An 18,570-nucleotide genomic window follows, 5' to 3' on the forward strand; every position below is an offset into this window, starting at 1 on the left:
GGGGAGCGATCCATTCTCTCTACTAGGTTCTATCTCTTCTTCTCAGAATATGGATATGCTTCACTTCAGCAGGTTGGAGATTCCCAGTCCACCAGACTTTTCCAGGACTGGGGAAGGACCACATTTCTAGTATCTTCACCCCTTTTGGTAATTCTGGGATGACTGTCTGGCTTGTTGTTCACTCCTCTTCTTCCCAGTCTGTCTCGGAAGCTCTGAGCAGTGTCCATGCACTATAAAGCTATAAGAAAGAGGTCCTAGAAGAATTTTTGAGCTAATCCAGAATCTAAATGGCACAGGGCTAATATTTCCCTGCAACTAGTCTCTATCACTTCATTTATATAATGATTTCTTCCTCGTCTATTGGAAAGTTTCCAGATCAACCTCTGGATAATCAGAGGGTAGGCATATCCTTTCAAAAAATATCAAAGTCATTATTTTCTCAGAAATTTGGGCTCATATTGGATAAGGTGTACTATTGTTACTACTCAGTATGTTCTTATATACCATACCAACCTAAGGTACAGGTTGCTGAAAATAGGGTTGGAAGGTGAGCCAATCCTTTCTTATTTGGTCCATTCTAGACAGATATTCACTTTGTCTTTGAGAAGCTATAAACTTCCATTAACATCCATATAACCAGCCTTGTTTTGGACAATCACTCATATTGACCTTCAATTCAGATAGAAAGACTCTGGATCTAACCCAGCTATTCCTATATGTGCAACATGTCTCTTTTCCTTAAAGACATCTGAATTTACTGACAAATTCAAATCTCTTTATGGGTAATGAAAAAATGATGATTAAGTGGCTTTGTTTTAGCCAAGAAATAGTCTTTCAACATGTTATTTAAAACTTATGTTTATTATTATAAATGTGTACCTAGGGTCTCTTGCCATATATAAGGCCTTCTCTATATATTTTAAATGGAAGGAACACAAAATACTAACAAAAGGAGCAAATTTTGCAGTTCAAATCTGGGTAATCTGTAATTATGTTTTGAGAGAATGGGCTAAGCAGAGCCATGTGGAATAATATTTCTTAATTTCTCATCAATATTGTATCTGTATGTCAAAACTTATTTGTATGTGTGTCTGTTTATAAAGTGAGCATGAGGGAGGGGACAATATTTTCAAAGAATAAAAAATTCAATATCTCAGAAGCTGAAACAATAGTTCATGGGTCTTCACAAAGCATGCTTTCCTCCCACGTTAAAGACCTAAGAACATTTTCAAGGTAATTTTTGTAAGAGTACCTACAGGAAAAGGAATTAAAGGGAAGGATAATTATTGTGGTTCTACAAACTTGAGAGGAGCTCAATTACCATGTCTCCAATACAATAACATAGGGAACAGCTGGTACACTATGTTAGAAGTGAGCCTTCCTCCATGGGGTCAAGAGAGCTCATGGGGTAACATACCTAAAATTCCTAGCCATTTGAGGATTCTTCAAACTGATAGAAACATACCATGTTTCCAGTTCTTGAGGATGACTTGGAATGCCCAGGCTGGTCAGAATGTTTTCTCTTAAAGATGTTATTCTAAAGATAAATTGCCCACATTTGCCAATACTAAATCATAAGATAATCAGCATGGTCTCCTCCCACCACCTACTGCTAAAGATGATCACAGAGTTGTTATAATTATGCTAATTTCCATCTCAGTTTGTTTGAACCATTTGAGCAGATGTGATGTCTCCAGTCAGAAGACAGGAATAGAACAGTAGTGTGCACTCTGAAAGCCTTGTTTTCCTTTTATTCAGGGTTTCATGACCTAACTAAGTGCAATAGCTCTCATGTGTTGAACTCAGACTAAATTCCAGACTCAGTGATATGTGCTACATATAAAATGGTTTATTTTATCTTCGCAAAAACCCAATGAGTTAGATATCATCTGTTTTCTAGTTGGAGAAAATATGGCTCTAAAGGGTCATTAGTGATAAAGTAGCAGATTTTCGATTTAGCCCTGTGATCTCTGACTGCAAAGCCCAATTTCTTACTTTCTGTGCAATATAGCCTCCCAGCACCTTCTGGGTTAAGGGAGAGACATGGAGTTCCTTTTTTGCTTTTCCATTGTTAACACAGCACGGCTGCTCCTAGAGCACTGCTTTGTAGCAAAAGGAAATGGTGTATTTTTGATGTACTAAAACACTAACCCATTTCCTTTGGCTTATCATATAAGTTAAAGGCACTCCAGGCATTGTAAATGAAGTGCAGGCTGTAAACTTGTAAGAGAGAAATCCCTGAGGACCACATGTCCCCCCCAAATTTTGATTGTGACTAAAGAATCAATGAATCTTCACTACTGAAATAGATACAAGTAAGAATATAAACCATGTAGGTAATTTATTGAGTGCTTACTCTATGCTAGGCACTCCCCTTCCCAACGTACAAAATAATATTGAAAGAGTATAGAATATAAACATATAGAAAAATCACTCAAAGATTTTGTAGTCCCCTTGGGGAAACTTTAGGAAAAAGAGCCTAATATATGTAGAAATATTTGCATGTTTTTCTCTAATCTAGTTAAGAAAAGGATTGGAGAAAGCATAGTACACGTAGCTCCTAAAAGTATTGGAGAGAGGGGCTGGCCCTGTGGCTGAGTGGTTAAGTTCGTGCGCTCTGCTGCGATGGCCCAGGGTTTTGCTGGTTCGGATCCTGGGCTCGGACATGGCACCATTCATCAGGCCACATTGAGGTGGCTTCCTACATGCCACAACTAGAAGGACCCACAACTAAAATATGCAACTATGTTCTGGGGGGATTTGGGGAGAAAAAGCTGAAAGAAAAAAACAAAATAGATTGGCAACAGTTGTTAGCTCAGGTGCCAACTTTAAAAAAATAAAAGAGTTTTGGAGAGAAAAAAATCAAACAGAACAATATGAGTTAAAGGATGAATGAATATTATACCCAGTGTAACCCCATGGCCAACAAAGGCATTTTTAGGCATTGGCAACTCAAATTGTTTATCCCCTATTAACTCTTTCTAAAAGAATCACATAAACTTGTATGAAAACGAAAATCTCATGAGAATGAAATCCAACCCAAGAGAGAGTGGAGTGAGGTATGTGAAATAACAGTGAGCAGAGACAGCAATGGAATCAAGGCTAAAAAATAACTGTAGGTAACCTGGATATGAAACAATGCAATGATTGAAGACCTATCACAAAAGATACACGAATGTAGAAGTATGATATATTCATATTATAGAATTCTATATTACCACTTAATAAAGATGGTATACTTGGATATACTAAGATGTGTGCATCTTTAAGATATTCTGTTAAATTATATAATGAAATTAATAAAATATAATAATATTATAAATTATATTATAATATTTAATATTATATAATTATAATTATATATAATATATATAATTATATAATTATAATTATAATAATATTTAATATTATAAATAATATTATAAAATTAATAATATTCTGTCAAATTATATAATGAAATTAATAAAATATGACATTATGTATGAAAAATATTTATAAATGAAAAATAGTGAAAATATTTAGGAATGATGTGCACGAACACATTTGACAAGTTTTACCTCTGGAGAGAGAGGTGTATTTGCAAGAGAGTGGGGGTTGATGATGAAGACAGGCTTTTACTTTTTACTGAATAAATCCTATAACATTTGAATGCTTTGATAAGCATATGTTAACATAGAATTGCTTGATTAAAATGATTTTTAAAAATAAAGGACATACCTTGTGGAGTAACTAAGAATTAGATCTTTCACTTACCAGTGGTGATCTTGGATAAGCTCTTTTTGAGCTTCCATATCCCCATCTGTAAGCAGAAGATAACAATATGGACTTCAAAGTTTGCGTGTGAGTATGTGCGTGTGTGTGCACATGCACGTGTGTGTGTGGTTCAATGAAATACGATGCCATGTGTAAAATGCTAATTACAATGTCTGGAATATAGTGTGCCTTTAACCGAGAGCAGTTAATAGTATTAAATATATATTCAACATAGCAAATCATAAAACTGCCAGAATGAAGTTGTAATCATAGAGCCAGGCCATTTTGTTGATTGGTTATTCACTGATGAGAGATATTGCTTAAGCATCAGGTTGTTTAAAATTTTTGTTTGGCTTTAAGTATTCATACATTTGATGAAATAAATACATGATTTTCAAAGTAATCTTGAGATTATTTATATTGAGCACAGATCAAGAGTAAAATGTGCAGATTGGTAGAAATTAAAGGGTATCTTATTGCTCTTTTATAAAAAGAGGTACACAGGGACCGACCCAGTGGCACAGTGGTTAAATTTGCACATTCTGCTTCAGCGGCCTGGGGTTCGCCGGTTCAGATCCTGGATGCGGACCTATGCATTGCTTGTCAACCCGTGCTGTGGCAGGCATCCCACATATAAAATAGAAGAAGATGGGCACAGATGTTAACTCAGAGCCAATCTTCCTCAGCAAAAAAAGGAGGATTGGTGGCAGATGTTAGCTCAGGGCTAATCTTCCTCAAAAAAAAAAAAAAGAGGTACACAAACATCTGGAGACACCTCCAGTTGGAGATAGTGTATGTAAGAGAGTGAAATTGTTATGTAAAATCTCATAAGGTCAGGAAGCATAATTGAGGTGGCAGTGAAATTGAGGAAGGGTTATTTTCCAAAAGTGATGTCTTTCAACAATATTTTGAAAGATAACATATTGACATTATGATTGTAAGCTATAATGAAAAAATATTAGAGAAAGCAATGTGAAAGTAACTCTAAGACGTATAAAGAAGGAGCTAGATCGAAGTGTGGAAACTCTTTATGTGTTTACACTCCCACCAGCCAGTGGTGGTCTTTTCTCCTTGGCCCCTTACACAGGCCCTTCACTAGACATGCTCCCTTCATGTTAGAGCCGAGCTCTATCTTTGTTTACAGTTGAAGGAAGTGACCCTTCTTTTTGTGCCTATTTCTGAATGTTCTCAAAAGTAACATATGCTTTAAAATGAATATACCTACTTATGTTAAGAATCCTTATGATCCTTGGTGTTTCTAAAACAGTGAGACAAGCAATGCATACAATGTGTGGAAATGGTATCCCTGAAGCGGGAGCCAGGGCCTTTCTAATGAGCATTGGCCACTTTTGACAGGAAAATTATATTCAGTTAGAGGGAATGGTTAGTGTTTTCATTGTTATATTGTAGAAAAAATACTATTATTTGTAGAAAAAGCCTCGCAATGCTTTGCCTTTTTGGATTTGGGTTAATTAGAAGTTGTCAGGCTTTTCTTTTGTACTCATCTTTATGCCATAGTCCTCATCACTTCTGTTAGTACTCAAAAGACTGACAGCATAGGATCTTCAGGTGACTTTTAAAAAGAAACTCCTTTAATATGTTTGCAAAATCAATGGTAGAGGGTGTTCTGGGTATAAAGTTTTCTTTTTCAATGATATTGCTTATTCAGTAACATTCAAAATCTATTTCAATTTTCTATGTATATTTATGTGTTTCAAAAACAAAAGCTCTTAAGATGCCAAAGAATATGATAGAATGAAAAAGCCAATGATACCTGATTGCATCTGGGAGTAGACATATTCAGCTGGTTGCTCTTCTTTCTCATCTTGCATTATCGCTTCACCACTATGGAAAGCAGCCTTAATAAGGTGGAATTCAAAAGTCAAGAGGCTTCTTTTTAAGTGCTTGTACTATTAGACTTTCCTTGGGATTTGAATCTTACCCATGCCTGCTTTTCTTCCTCACCTCTTCTCTTTGTTTCTACAACATTATTTTCCTTCTAATACCCCTTTTTGTCTGTATCTAGCCTGGCTCCTCTTCTGCCTGTCCTCAAAGAATTGGCATTTCTTAGACGTTGTCCCCAGCCTTCTTCTCTATCACCATGCTCTGTGTGCACAGTGCCGTCTACTCATACCACAAAATCAATATCACCATCCCCTTCATTTCTCCGGACCTTCAGACCAATCCTACCAACTTTCTTTTTGAATAGCATCATCAGAATGACTTGTAGGAACATCAACCTCCAATGTCCTTATGAGATTTAATTTTATTTTCTAGCTAACTTGTTACTTCTTTATTCCTTATGGTTGCAAGCAAACTCAGTGATTCTCAACTTTTTCATGTTCCTGGTTAGGCAATAAATCATCAAGTTGAAATATCTCTTATATCCACTTTTTCTTTCTTTTTCTCTCTAGCATTGCCTTGGTTCAGGCTCATTTACTTTCTCAAATAAAGTATTGCAATTAGTTATTTAACTAGTCATTCCTCCTTCAGGATCTGTCCCTACTAATTCACCCTTCACTGTCCAATCAGTGGTTCTTCTAGAACCAAGATGACCTACTTAAAAACAAAACAGAACAAAATTTAGTGATTCCCCATTATCTATAAGTTTAAGTGTAAATGGTTTAGCAGGACCTTCACAGTTGACATTCACCTACCTTCTTCAAATTCTATCAGCCTCTTGCAAGTTCTTCTATTTCTCCTCCCTATCAGTGATCCCTAAGATTCAGCAGTAAGGAGCTATCTTCCATTCTTACATTTGACATATGCCTTCTCAGCTCTGTGCTTCTTCACAGTATGTTCCTTGTGCTTAGAAGAGCTCCTTTGGCCTATTCTCTGTCTGTCGAACTCCTAAACCTCTTTTACCTCCCAGATCTGAGGATCATCTCTTTTGTTGCATCTTCTCTACCTTTTAACTTTGACTATGTCTCTAAGAATGTCGTACATAGTGTTGATCACATCATGCTGTTAGTTGTTTAGCTGATTCCTCCATTAGACTGTGACCTTCTTGAGGGCAAGAACCCCATCTCATTATCTTTTTATTCCTATGTTTAACTTAATATTAGCAGAGTCTCACTATATAGTTGTTGAATTAATAAAACTAAATAAATAGGGTTGTTTATACTGGGCAGGTCTGAGGACTTTCCTAAGGACCCTTCCTGGTTTTCCATGATTGATATTCTCTTTTAGACACTGCCCTGGTCCTCTCCTAACGTAAGCGAAAGGGAAGGGAAGAGAGAATAGGAATATTCAAGACAGTGTTGACAATTAGAGCTGAAAGCTGCTTTGATTCTGTACCCAAACTGAGACGTTCCAGAGAGGTTTCTTGACTGTCGGCACTACTGGGAACCTTTCACATCATACCATTGAGGGCAAATAAATTCATTGCATTTCATAGTTGAGCAGTTTAATAGATGAACTTATGTTCATCCTTTGTTAACCTGATATCTACTCGACCTGCCGTATTTTTTAGGCTATCACAGCAGCACTTTCAAAAGTATGTGCTTTTTAAAAACATTGTTTGCTTCAGGTTTTTGGTTATGTAAAAGGGAGATTTTCTTATAAAAATACTTTTTACTCACAAATCCTGTGATAAGTTATTCGTTTGCATAAAGTATTACCCAGTGAAATTCAGACTTAAAAATATTTGAAGACGACGATAGTTAGTCATACTAACGTTGAGCACTCACCACGGTCCAGGTACTGTCCTTAGTGCTTCAAGTGGAATGTCCTATTTAATTCTCATGACAGCTTTGTGAGGGAGGTAGGTATTATTCTCCTTTTCTCTAGAAGAGAAAAACAGAAGCTTAAACAAGTTAAGCAACTTGCCCACATCCTCCGGCTGTTAAAGATCACCGTCTGGACTGGGATTTGGGCAGTCTGGCTCCCAAGCTCACACTTGTAATCACTACAGCTGTGCAGAGTATAATTTAAATGAAATTTCTATTCTACCTGAAAACCAGAGGTTTGTCTGCCTGTCAGAGTCTTAGCATCTTTTTGAATAGATTGGTTATTCCTCCTTGAAATCATAGCTCCCATTTCCACGTTTTTTTCTTTCATTCCCCATATGCCACTGGTAAATTGCACTCTAATTCCCTTTTACCTCCTTCTTTGGGACAATCTCATTACTGCTTCATGAGCCAGTGCACCATAGATGCATCTCATTACAGCTCCTCTCCTTGATCAACTGTGTTGATGCTGAGATACAAGTACCAAGCTGATATCAAATGCATGCCTGTATTTATTCTTCTTGCCACCCAAAGAATGGGAAACTTTCTATGCAATTCCAGTTAAAAATCAGAGAATGCCTTATTCATTTATGTCTTTTATACTAAGGATAAATATAGAGGCTGCAATAAGAACAATGCTTATCTAATTAGGCAAGTACAGATTTGGATGTTCGACCAATCAATTAGATTTCATTGAAACAAAACAAATACACACCCATGCAAAATAAACTCCAAAACCAAAGATCTATACTACTCTTGTCAATTAATGTTTGTCTTAAATTTTCTCTTATAGCTACTCTATATTATAGAAATGTAGCGTATGTTGAAGTGTACTTCCTTCTGTGAATTAGTAGAACTTTAGTTGTTTCTATTAGTTTTATAATTATAATGATATAATATTAACAATAGAACTACTATGAAACTCTTACAAAGTACAAAAGGATTACACTTTTTATATTAGAGTAAAAATTATCCCATAGAGTACTGGCTTTATTATCAGGCAGTGAGGATAATGAGAAATTTCATGCTTTTCCCTTAAGAAAACTCGTACATTTCTATGCATCATCCCCCTCCCTGAAGAATATTGCCCTCTCAATTTCATCCCTTTAAGACTTACTATTTAGTCCTTGTTATAAAACAACACAAATCTTGATAAAGCAACTACTTTGCTATCATTCATATACTGCTTGAGTGTGATCCATTTCTAGAATGATGTTTTGGCATGAAGAGAATCTGTAAAGAGGAAACAGTTCTGGTGTAGAGGAGAGAGGAGAGAGAACAATTCAAAGGTTGAGCAGAAATAAAGGGGAGTACCTAGAACTAAAGAAAGTGGCAGCAAACAACCTTCTCTCAATTCCCAATATTTGCCCCCAAATCAACAATGGCCCATCCGATAGCCATCTTCAATTCCACACAAGGGAGGTTGTTCATTTTTGTTAGGTGATATGTTTGAGAGTTTAAAGAATGAGTGTGTACATGAGGCTTGTCTGTGCTCCCTTAGATGTGACCCCACTCCCACCATAATCTGTCCATCATTTCTGGGCCTCATCCCATCCTTAGGATCTGATTTTCTATTGGTTAGCTTTTGTCTCTGTTTCATTAACCCATGTGAAAAATGGCCTTCAAGATCTTTCTATGAAGTATCACTGTGACCTCGGGGATCACAGGAATGCAACTGGACCAGACAAGTAGCCTGAAATAGTTGACATGCTTTTGTGTTAGCCTATCCAGTGTTTTAGTCTTGGTTTTTCAGAGTGCAGTCATGGGACATAAACCTGTAATAAAACCTCATTTTCTTTTAGATGCAATGAATTTATGTGGGGCTAAACTTGCAGGGTTTCTTAAGCTCAACATTATTGGGAAGAGACCAGCTTTGGCCTGTATTTTTTTCCAGCTGAGCATAGACCCACACCATTCATGTTGTCCCAGTTTGAACTGGGCAGAGAAGAGACTATTTGCCAGCTGGTAGGCTTTTGTTAAAAGGCAAGATTGCAAGATCTAAGTGACTTTGTTCTAGCTTATATTACCAGGAACCCCTGCATCTATGCTTCTTGGGGAACCCATACCATGTTGGGTTCCAAGTACTTGGCTGTACAATCAAGAGCAAAGCTACTCTCAGGAAAGACTTACGTCTGTACCATTTGGTGGACTTCTTTTTCTAATTGTCTTTACACATAGGTTTGGGATTCATAATAACAGCTAAATTTAATTGAGCCCTTCCCATGTACCAGGTACTCTTCTAAAGACTTTACATGTCCTGGGTCACTCAGTCCTTACAGCAATGCTATGAAGTAGGTACCATTATTATCTTCACTTTATAGATTCAGGAAACTGAGGCATAGTAAGGTTAAATAACTTGACCAAGAGCATGCAGCTTGGAAGGGGCAGAGCTGAGAGTAGATCCCAAGGAGTCTGGCCCTAAAGTTTGTGCTCTTACTCCCTAGGGATTGGGATAGAGTCTTCCTAGAACAAGTGGCAAAAAAAAGGCTATTCTCAGGCCAGGATTGTGTCATAGCAAGAGGCCTTCACAGCTATGTCTATAGCAAGGTCTCTAGAATGCATCTCTAGTTCTTAGGGGACCTGAATAAAAGCTCTCCAGGATTGACCTCTCACTTCGAGAATAGTTTGGAAGGAGACTAGAGGGTCCAATGAGACTGCTGAGTGGTAGTCAGGCTCATGTCTGAGGCAGGATTCAGAACAGGTTCTGAAAGGGCCTGGCAATAGAGGTTTATTGTGAAACTTAGCTTTTTAGTGGGCAGCTGAGGACTCCCTGTGGTAGCCCTGCCCTAGAACAGTCAGTCCACATCTTAAGAGGTTTGTCTGTATTGGCTGGTTTGGTTCCTGTGGGTTCTTGGCTGTGTTCTCTTCTGTCCTTGAGCCCTCCATGTCAGGAACAGAACTTTAGGCCAATCGGGCCATTATGGATATATATTTATTTCTTTTATACTAAGGCATAAATATAGGGGCTGCAATGAGGACAATGCTTAACAATTAAGCAAGTACAGATTTGGATGTTTGATCAATCAATTATATTTATGGTATATCTGAATCCCTGGTCCAGTTGAGGATCTAATTCTTTTCAAAGAGGCAAGACTGGGATCCCAGGAGAGCAATTTCCGAAGGTGACTGTCACAGTCTGACCTCAAGTGACCTCTCTGTCATTGATCACGTGTTTTGCTTCTCTAGAATGACAATTATTTATAAGACATTGTGTATTAGATGTTTCATTTATGTCCCTGTTTCCAGGCTGCATTTTAAGCCCTTTAAGATAAAAAATTACATCTTATGCAATATGTCCCTTACTTATAATAGGTGATAATCAACATGTTATTTTGTTTGACCAGTTAAAATATACTAGAGTCTCTTTGCAAAACTAAGTTTTCTAACTTGATTGTGGCATGGATTACTAAATAGGATGTTGGTCAACATATTGCAGAGAATCATATGGTTTTAAAGCTTATGGTAATTTTGAAGTAGAAAAATAACAATGGTTTGCAAAATTTTACTTCAAAAGTGTTTGAATTTTGGTTCTAAAAATAATTACTTTAGTTTGATTTATGTTTGAATTCAATTTGGTTTATTCACTTAGCCATTTCCTCGTCCAAGTCAATGTTTTTACATAGTTTTTCAGTCATGTTTAGTGGTTTATATCTGCCTACATTTCCTCACTCCCACAATTACATAAAAATTGAAGTGGTGTTTTATCACATCTTAATAAAGATTGGCCAGATGCTGAAGGTACTTTAAGAAGAAGTGTCATCATTTAATTCCGAGCCTCTGAGAAAAGGCTTAGATCTGTGTGTTGGGTGTTCTCAGATACAGAGATGTAAACGCCATTTTTCTGTTCCATTTTCAGGTCACATGTGCCAATTTAACGAACGGTGGCAAGTCAGAACTTCTAAAATCAGGAAGCAGCAAATCCACACTAAAGCACATATGGACAGAAAGCAGCAAAGACTTATCTATCAGTCGACTCCTGTCACAGACTTTTCGTGGCAAAGAAAATGATACAGATTTAGACCTGCGATATGACACTCCAGAACCTTATTCTGAACAAGACCTCTGGGACTGGCTGAGGAACTCCACAGACCTTCAAGAGCCTCGGCCTAGGGCCAAGCGAAGGCCCATTGTTAAGACGGGCAAGTTTAAGAAAATGTTTGGATGGGGTGATTTTCATTCCAACATCAAAACAGTGAAGCTAAACCTGTTGATAACTGGGAAAATTGTAGATCATGGCAATGGGACATTTAGTGTTTATTTCAGGCATAATTCCACTGGTCAAGGGAATGTATCTGTCAGCTTGGTGCCCCCTACGAAAATAGTGGAATTCGACTTGGCACAACAAACCGTGATTGATGCCAAAGATTCCAAGTCCTTTAACTGTCGCATTGAATATGAAAAGGTTGATAAGGCTACCAAGAACACACTCTGCAACTATGACCCTTCAAAAACCTGTTACCAGGAGCAGACCCAAAGTCATGTATCCTGGCTCTGCTCCAAGCCCTTTAAGGTGATCTGTATTTACATTTCCTTTTATAGTACAGACTATAAACTAGTACAGAAAGTGTGCCCTGACTACAACTACCACAGTGACACACCTTACTTCCCCTCGGGATGAGGATGAACATGGGGATGAGACTGAAGCCTGAGGAATTAAAGGTCATATGACAGGACCGTTACCTCAAAGAAGAAGGTCACATCTGTTGCCTGGAATGTGTCTACACTGCTGCTCTCGTCAACCGGCTGCAAATACGCTAGTGGAAAACAATCTGATGTAATTTCTGCCCAGTCAGCTTCATCTCTCAGTATAGTTGTAAATCACCACAGATTTTAAAGTCACACTTGAAGACATGCTCTCACACGTAGATGTACACAAACACACACTCCTACACATTTCAGCTTGCATCTGTCATGATTCCTGTCGAGAGGGCTTTCGTTGTCTGACTCATAATGGTTCAGGATAAACTATCATCAAGCAAAAGGATTAACTTGACAGTGAATGGAAATCTCTTTTAAAGTCTTGAGTACATGCTAATCAATAATCCCCACTCATGCATTTCCTACTGCTTGGAGTAGCTGTACTGGTAAATACTACTGTAGGAGTATATGCTTGTTAAAATGGAAAAAATGTGTCTTTAGAGCTCAGTATTCTTTATTTTATGAACACAACAAAGTGTAGTAACTTTTTTCCAGCATACAGTAGGCACATTCAAGGTGATACAAGATGGCTCTTTTTTCTATGGAGGGAGCCTGTTCTCAGTAAAGATGAGCAAACATTTGGAATTTACATGTGGGCAGACATCGGATTACAGCTTTCATCACGAATCACTGGACTTGTGCAAAGTGAAGACCAGCCAAGGTTGCTTGAAACAGGTTCTGATCATTATGTAAGAAGGGAAATGCCTGACAGACACCATGTAAGTTGTAAGTGTCTGTCTTATCTTTACTACACATATTGTAACAAACTCAATACCCTAGTCTTCATTTGTATGAATGGTTTGTATTGTACATAGTTTAACCAAGTGTTATTCAAGCTGCTTATTAATATTAACTTGTACTTGTCTCTCTGCTTGTTATTGGTTAAAAAAGAAAAAAAAGATATGAAGAATCCATTCTATCAACGTAGCTGTGAACTCCATAAAAAAAAAAACAATGTACAAAGCATTTATTCAGCTCAAGTATCGTTGAAAGCTATACATATACAACATTACAGTCTGTCTGTATTTAGATATTTTATTTCTGGACAAAACAAAATGTACATAAAAATAAAATGCTTAAAGTTGAGTTTCAATATGTACTTGTGTAAGATGATGATTTAAATGGTTCTGACAAGAAGAATGTGCTGGAATACAGTCATGGCTTTGCAATTCGTGTGTCTAAATTCGTACAGAACTATCTAAATTGCTATTAGTTGCCCAGTCAAAACAACTTAGGAGTTTCAACCTCAAGCCTGGGAAACAGTTGTGGCATACAGCATTGCACACATTTTTGGTTTACTGTCATGCTAGTTATTCAAGAATATCAGAAATCAGTGAGCATAAGGACATAACTGAGGTCTCCTAAATTAATTATAACTAATTGTTTTTTTTCCTGTATAGAGTCTCTAATTAACAGGGGGATTGAGAGGAAGGTAATTTTTTTTCTTTGAAAGAAAGTCAAGATATCTGAAGATTTTGGCTGACTTTTCCTGATCCTACCGTAATGACTCAACTGAGAAAATTATAATAGCATTGGAGGGCTTCGATGCTCAATTTACCCATACCAAATGGAATCAATTTATCTATATAGCATTATTTATGGACATTAAACTTTCTTTTTAAAAATAATTACTGTACATAATCACAGGAAATAAACAGAAGAAGAAATATGCAAAGTAATCCATTTTTAAAGTCACCAATCGGGGTTTGAGATATGAAGAGTCTTAAATGTTAACCAAAGAAGCCAAATTAAGAACACTAACCCATTCTCATCTTCCCTTCATACTGCATAGGGATAAGTGTGTTTTCATATAGAAAATAATAGAAGGACTACAGGGAACAAAACCACAGAGTTCTAAAGTGAGAACTAATTGACTTGGCTAAAGATTGCCTTCAACTACAAATGAAAGACATATCATTCTGTTAAATGTCCATCTCTCAAAGTCCTCCAATATATCTAGACAACCATTTACATCAGTGTGTTAATTAATTTGCATGGAATTTGGAAGCTAATGTTAGAATGCACTCTCTTTGGCACAATAGGCAATAATAGCTTCTTCGGTTCTGGCTGTGGGACATATTTGCCATGGATAAATCTTGTTATTCTGGGTTTATTTATCCAAGTGGTCACTTAGGAATTAGTTTGCTCTTAGCAAAAAGGGGAATAAGTGAGAAGGGGAAAATCATTTTTTTAGGGTCATTTGATAGTGGACTGTGACTTTCTTTATGTGGTCTAATCTGTCTTTTTGTAATCCAAAATTCAAGATGAGATAAAAATATGCTTTAATCTCAACCCATCTGCCCTGTTGTCCAACCTCCTCATGAAATGTCACTTCTACATTTTTATAAACATATAGAACATAAATAACTAATATTCAACAAATTGAATTTATTTTTCTGTTGTTTTTCTTTAGAAGAAAAATGGAAAGAAAATGTAGCAAACTTCCAACAAGGATTTCAATTTTTAAAAATCAAACTTTTAGGTCTCTTTTTCTGGGCCTGTACACTGTTATCCCAAACTCCTACATCTGTAATACAGAAAAGTCATGAGGACATAGAACTTTGTCTCAAAAGAAAGTTTACTTGTATCCAATATACTCTTCCTGTTTTAGGCAAGGAAGTAGGAAAAGCAAGATGATGTATACGATGGTTCAAAGGTTCAGGTTAAAAGCTTTATTAGAGCAACTTGTTGCTTCAGCAAACTGGTTACTTAAGTTTTAATTATGCTAGAAAATTATTTGCTACTTGGAAAAAACAAACTTTAAGCTGCACTAAGGAGATTACCTTCTCTAGAATCTTAAATATTATTTCACACTTTTGCTAAAATATAGAAAAAACTTCAAGGTGGAAATAGATAGCATCTGATGCAAACATGGGTTTGTCATCACCTATTGTTCTTTTCAGAAATATTTTAGTAAAGTTGAAATTATTAAAAAGAAATGATTATTGCAACTTTTTGCCTCATGGAAGAAAAATGATACAAGTTACTGGTTTATCTGTTTATGATGAAAACAATGAATTGTCATGGTTTGGTTTCAGTTGGGCAGTTTTTGGGTCCATGGTTCTTGTGAGACTTGCTCTGCCTGAGTAGAAGGGGTATAACTGTTAACAGCACAGTACTGAAGTTCCGGAAGTGATTATTCTGCAAGTAATGGAGATACTTGTTAGATTTAAGACTGTGGATTGGGAATCTTCATGTTCCAACACTTCAGCAATAAACTGTAAGCGATATTTTTGCACAGAATAGATTAAAAAAAATCATGAGAAGCCTGAGAAAGTGTTTGTCTTTTTCCTCTTCCCCACTGATTTACATGTAACAAGCAGCTTAACCAATAGAAACAGCTCTTTGCAAAAGCAATTTGCATCTCCACCATCAACTTTGAATGTCAAGTTTTAGCCTGAAGCAAACTCAAATGGTTGTGTTTATAAACCTTTGAGACACTTGATTGATATAGCAGTTTCAGACAGTTATTGACATTTATTCAATTATCAATCTATTTTCTATTATTTATCTTTACATCTCTATTTAAATTAAATGCAAATCAGTAGATATATTAAAAACTTAATGAATTTAAAAACATTAATTTGCATAAAAATGATTACTATTTACCTAGTTTGTAGGCGATGAAAACTGAGTAACTTGGTAGCCAGCATTGAATCCTCAAAAGCTGATTGCTAAGTCAGGCTTTTCTCAGGAGTCCCATGCATATCAAAGAATGATTTCAGGGGTTAGGAGCATAAGGAAAACAATCTTTCTTAATTTAAAATTGTGATATATCATTGAGTTTTATATCCAATACCATCAGAAATATTTTTAGGTAACAAATTTATGATTACTTTTCGTTTTACCAGGACGCAATGGACAGAAATCTCACGAGAGAGCTTTAGTTTCAATTTGTTTGTGTGAGCAACGTCTAGAGAAATAGCCTCAAATTAGGAAACTACAGTTTCTGAGTAGTTGTCCAAGTGTCCCAAGTTTGATCAAAAGCACTTTAATATTTATAATTCTGCACTTGCAGGAATATGCCTTTTATCACTGATGGATTGGAGGATGACTTTAAAGGTCCCAGAAGTGATGAATGCAGAAGGATTTGAGACCTTCTGTCATTGACTGCGATGGTTGTTGCCATTGGAAGTGCCAGGGTGTTGATTCTCCCAAATTCTAACCTGTGAATTAGGCATACGGCTAAAGCTCTGTTCACATCATCCTCACCCAGCAGCCTCTGGTTTCTGTTTCCTAATCCTATGTCAAGGCTCCAAAGAGACAACTAGAATGTTAACTGCTCTCTGATGGTCAAACTCCTTGACTCAAACACAGGAGTAAACTTGGCCATTGAGATGGTGACTATTTAAAGAAATAAGGCAAGAAAGTTGTTAGAATGCCACTATTGTCAAATAAGTATTTTTTAAAAGTAAAATATCTACTATCATTAGTTACTGTCAAAATTCACTTTGTGAATTTTCTGAAATCCAGTTTTATTATTGCAATTAATTTCTTTTTGCATATTATAAAAGTTTTTAGTACAAAGCATGGTCAAGTGACATATCCTAAGCAAGTCGAAAATATTTCATGAACTTTTTTTTAAATTAAGGTCTAATTGATATATAACATTATGTTAATATCAGGTGTACAACATAATGATTCGATATTTGTATATATTGTGAAGTGATCACTACAAGAAGTCTAGTTAACATCTATCTCCATACATAGCTAAAAAAACTTTTTTTCTTGTGATGAGAACTTTTAAAATCTACTCTCTTAGCAACTTTCAAATATGCAATGGAGTATTATTAATTATAGTCACCACATTGTACATTATATCCCCAAGACTTGTTTATTTTATAAGTAGAAGTTTGTACCTTTTGATCCCATTCACCGGTTATGCCCACCCCACCTCTGGTGACCACCAATCTATTCTCTGTATCTATGAGCTTGCTTTTGCATTTTACATTCCACATACAAGTGAGATCATATGGTATTTGTCTTTCTCTGACTTATTTCACTTAGTAGAATGCCTTCAAGTTCCATCCATGTTGTCACAAATGGCAAGATTTCATTCTTTTTTTATGGCTGAATAAAATTCCATTGTATATGTATATATACCACATTTTCTTTATCTGTTCATCCATTAACGGACACAGGTTGTTTGCATATTTTGGCTACTGTAAGTAATGCTGCACTGAACACAGGGGTGCATATATCAGGATGTGTGATGCCTCCAGCTTCGTTCTTCTTTCTCAAGATTGCTTTGGCTTTTTGGAGTCTTTTGTGGTTCCACACAAACTTTAGGATTGTTTGTTCTATAGAAATACAACAGATTTCTGTAAATTGATTTTGTATCCTGTAACTTTATTGAATTAATTTATTAGTTATAACAGTTTTTTTGGTGGAGTCTTTAGAGTTTTCTGTATATAATATCATGTCATCTGCAAATCGTGACAATTTTACTTCTTCCTTTCCAATTTGAATGTCTTTTATGTCTTTTTTTTTTTTGCCTTATTGCTCGGACTGAGACTTTCAACACTACTTTTAATGAAAGTGACAAGAGTGGACATCCTTGTCTTCTTCCTGATCTTAGAGGAAAAGCTTTCAGCTTTTCACCATTGAGTATGATATTAGCTATGGGCTCATCATATATGTCCTTTACTATGTTGTGGTAAGTTCTCTCTATACACATTTTGTTGAGAGTTTTTATCGTAAATGGATGTTGAATTTTGTCAAATGCTTTCTCTGCTTCTATTGCGATGGTCATATGATTTTTTATCCTTCATTTTGTTAAGGTGGTGTACCACATTGATTTTATTTATGGATGTTGAACCATCCTTGCATACTCAGAATAGATTCCACTTGATCATGGGGTATGACCCTTTTAATGTATTATAGAATTTGATCTGCTGATATTTTGTTGAGGATTTTTGCATTAATATTCATCAGAGATATTGGCCTGTAATTTTCTTTTCTTGTGGTGTTCTTGTCTGGTTTTGGAATCAGGGTAATGCTGGCCTCATAAAATGAGTTTGGAAGTGTTGCCTCCTCTTCTATTATTTGGAAGAGTTTGAGAAGGATTAGCATTAATTCTTCTTTGAATGTTCGGTAGAATTTACGAGTGAAGCTGTCTGGTCCAGGACTTTTGTCTTTTGGGAGGTTTTTGGTTCCTGATTCAATCTCCTTAACAGTAATCAGTCTGTTAGATTTTCTATTTCTTCATGATTCAGTCTTTAAATCTGGAAAACAAAACATTAAATAACCAGTAATGATTTAAATGAAGTCATAAAAATTATAATCATCTTTATCAGTTAATTCTGTCTCCTATAATTAATTCTTGTTTTGCTTCATCTTGGGTTAGCAGCTTTATGAATCAATCAGTTTTCCATTAGAGCTTAGAAATTCT

At 36.1% G+C, this 18,570-nt stretch overlaps 1 protein-coding gene across 2 annotated transcripts in view; it reads left to right on the forward strand.

Moving 5' to 3' along the window:
* The window catches only part of NXPH1 (neurexophilin 1), a 281,510-nt gene extending 266,055 nt beyond the window's left edge, over positions 1 to 15,455 (forward strand). For both annotated transcript variants that reach the window (XM_001494784.7, XM_070264552.1), the window contains one exon: positions 11,338 to 15,455. In XM_001494784.7, coding sequence (XP_001494834.1) covers positions 11,338 to 12,099 — 762 coding nt within the window. In that variant the 3' untranslated portion in view covers positions 12,100 to 15,455. The remainder of the gene's footprint in view (positions 1 to 11,337) is intronic.
* The last annotated feature ends 3,115 nt before the right edge of the window (positions 15,456 to 18,570 follow it).

This window comes from Equus caballus, chromosome 4 (genome assembly GCF_041296265.1).
Source record: "Equus caballus isolate H_3958 breed thoroughbred chromosome 4, TB-T2T, whole genome shotgun sequence".
Classification (NCBI taxonomy): domain Eukaryota; kingdom Metazoa; phylum Chordata; class Mammalia; order Perissodactyla; family Equidae; genus Equus; species Equus caballus.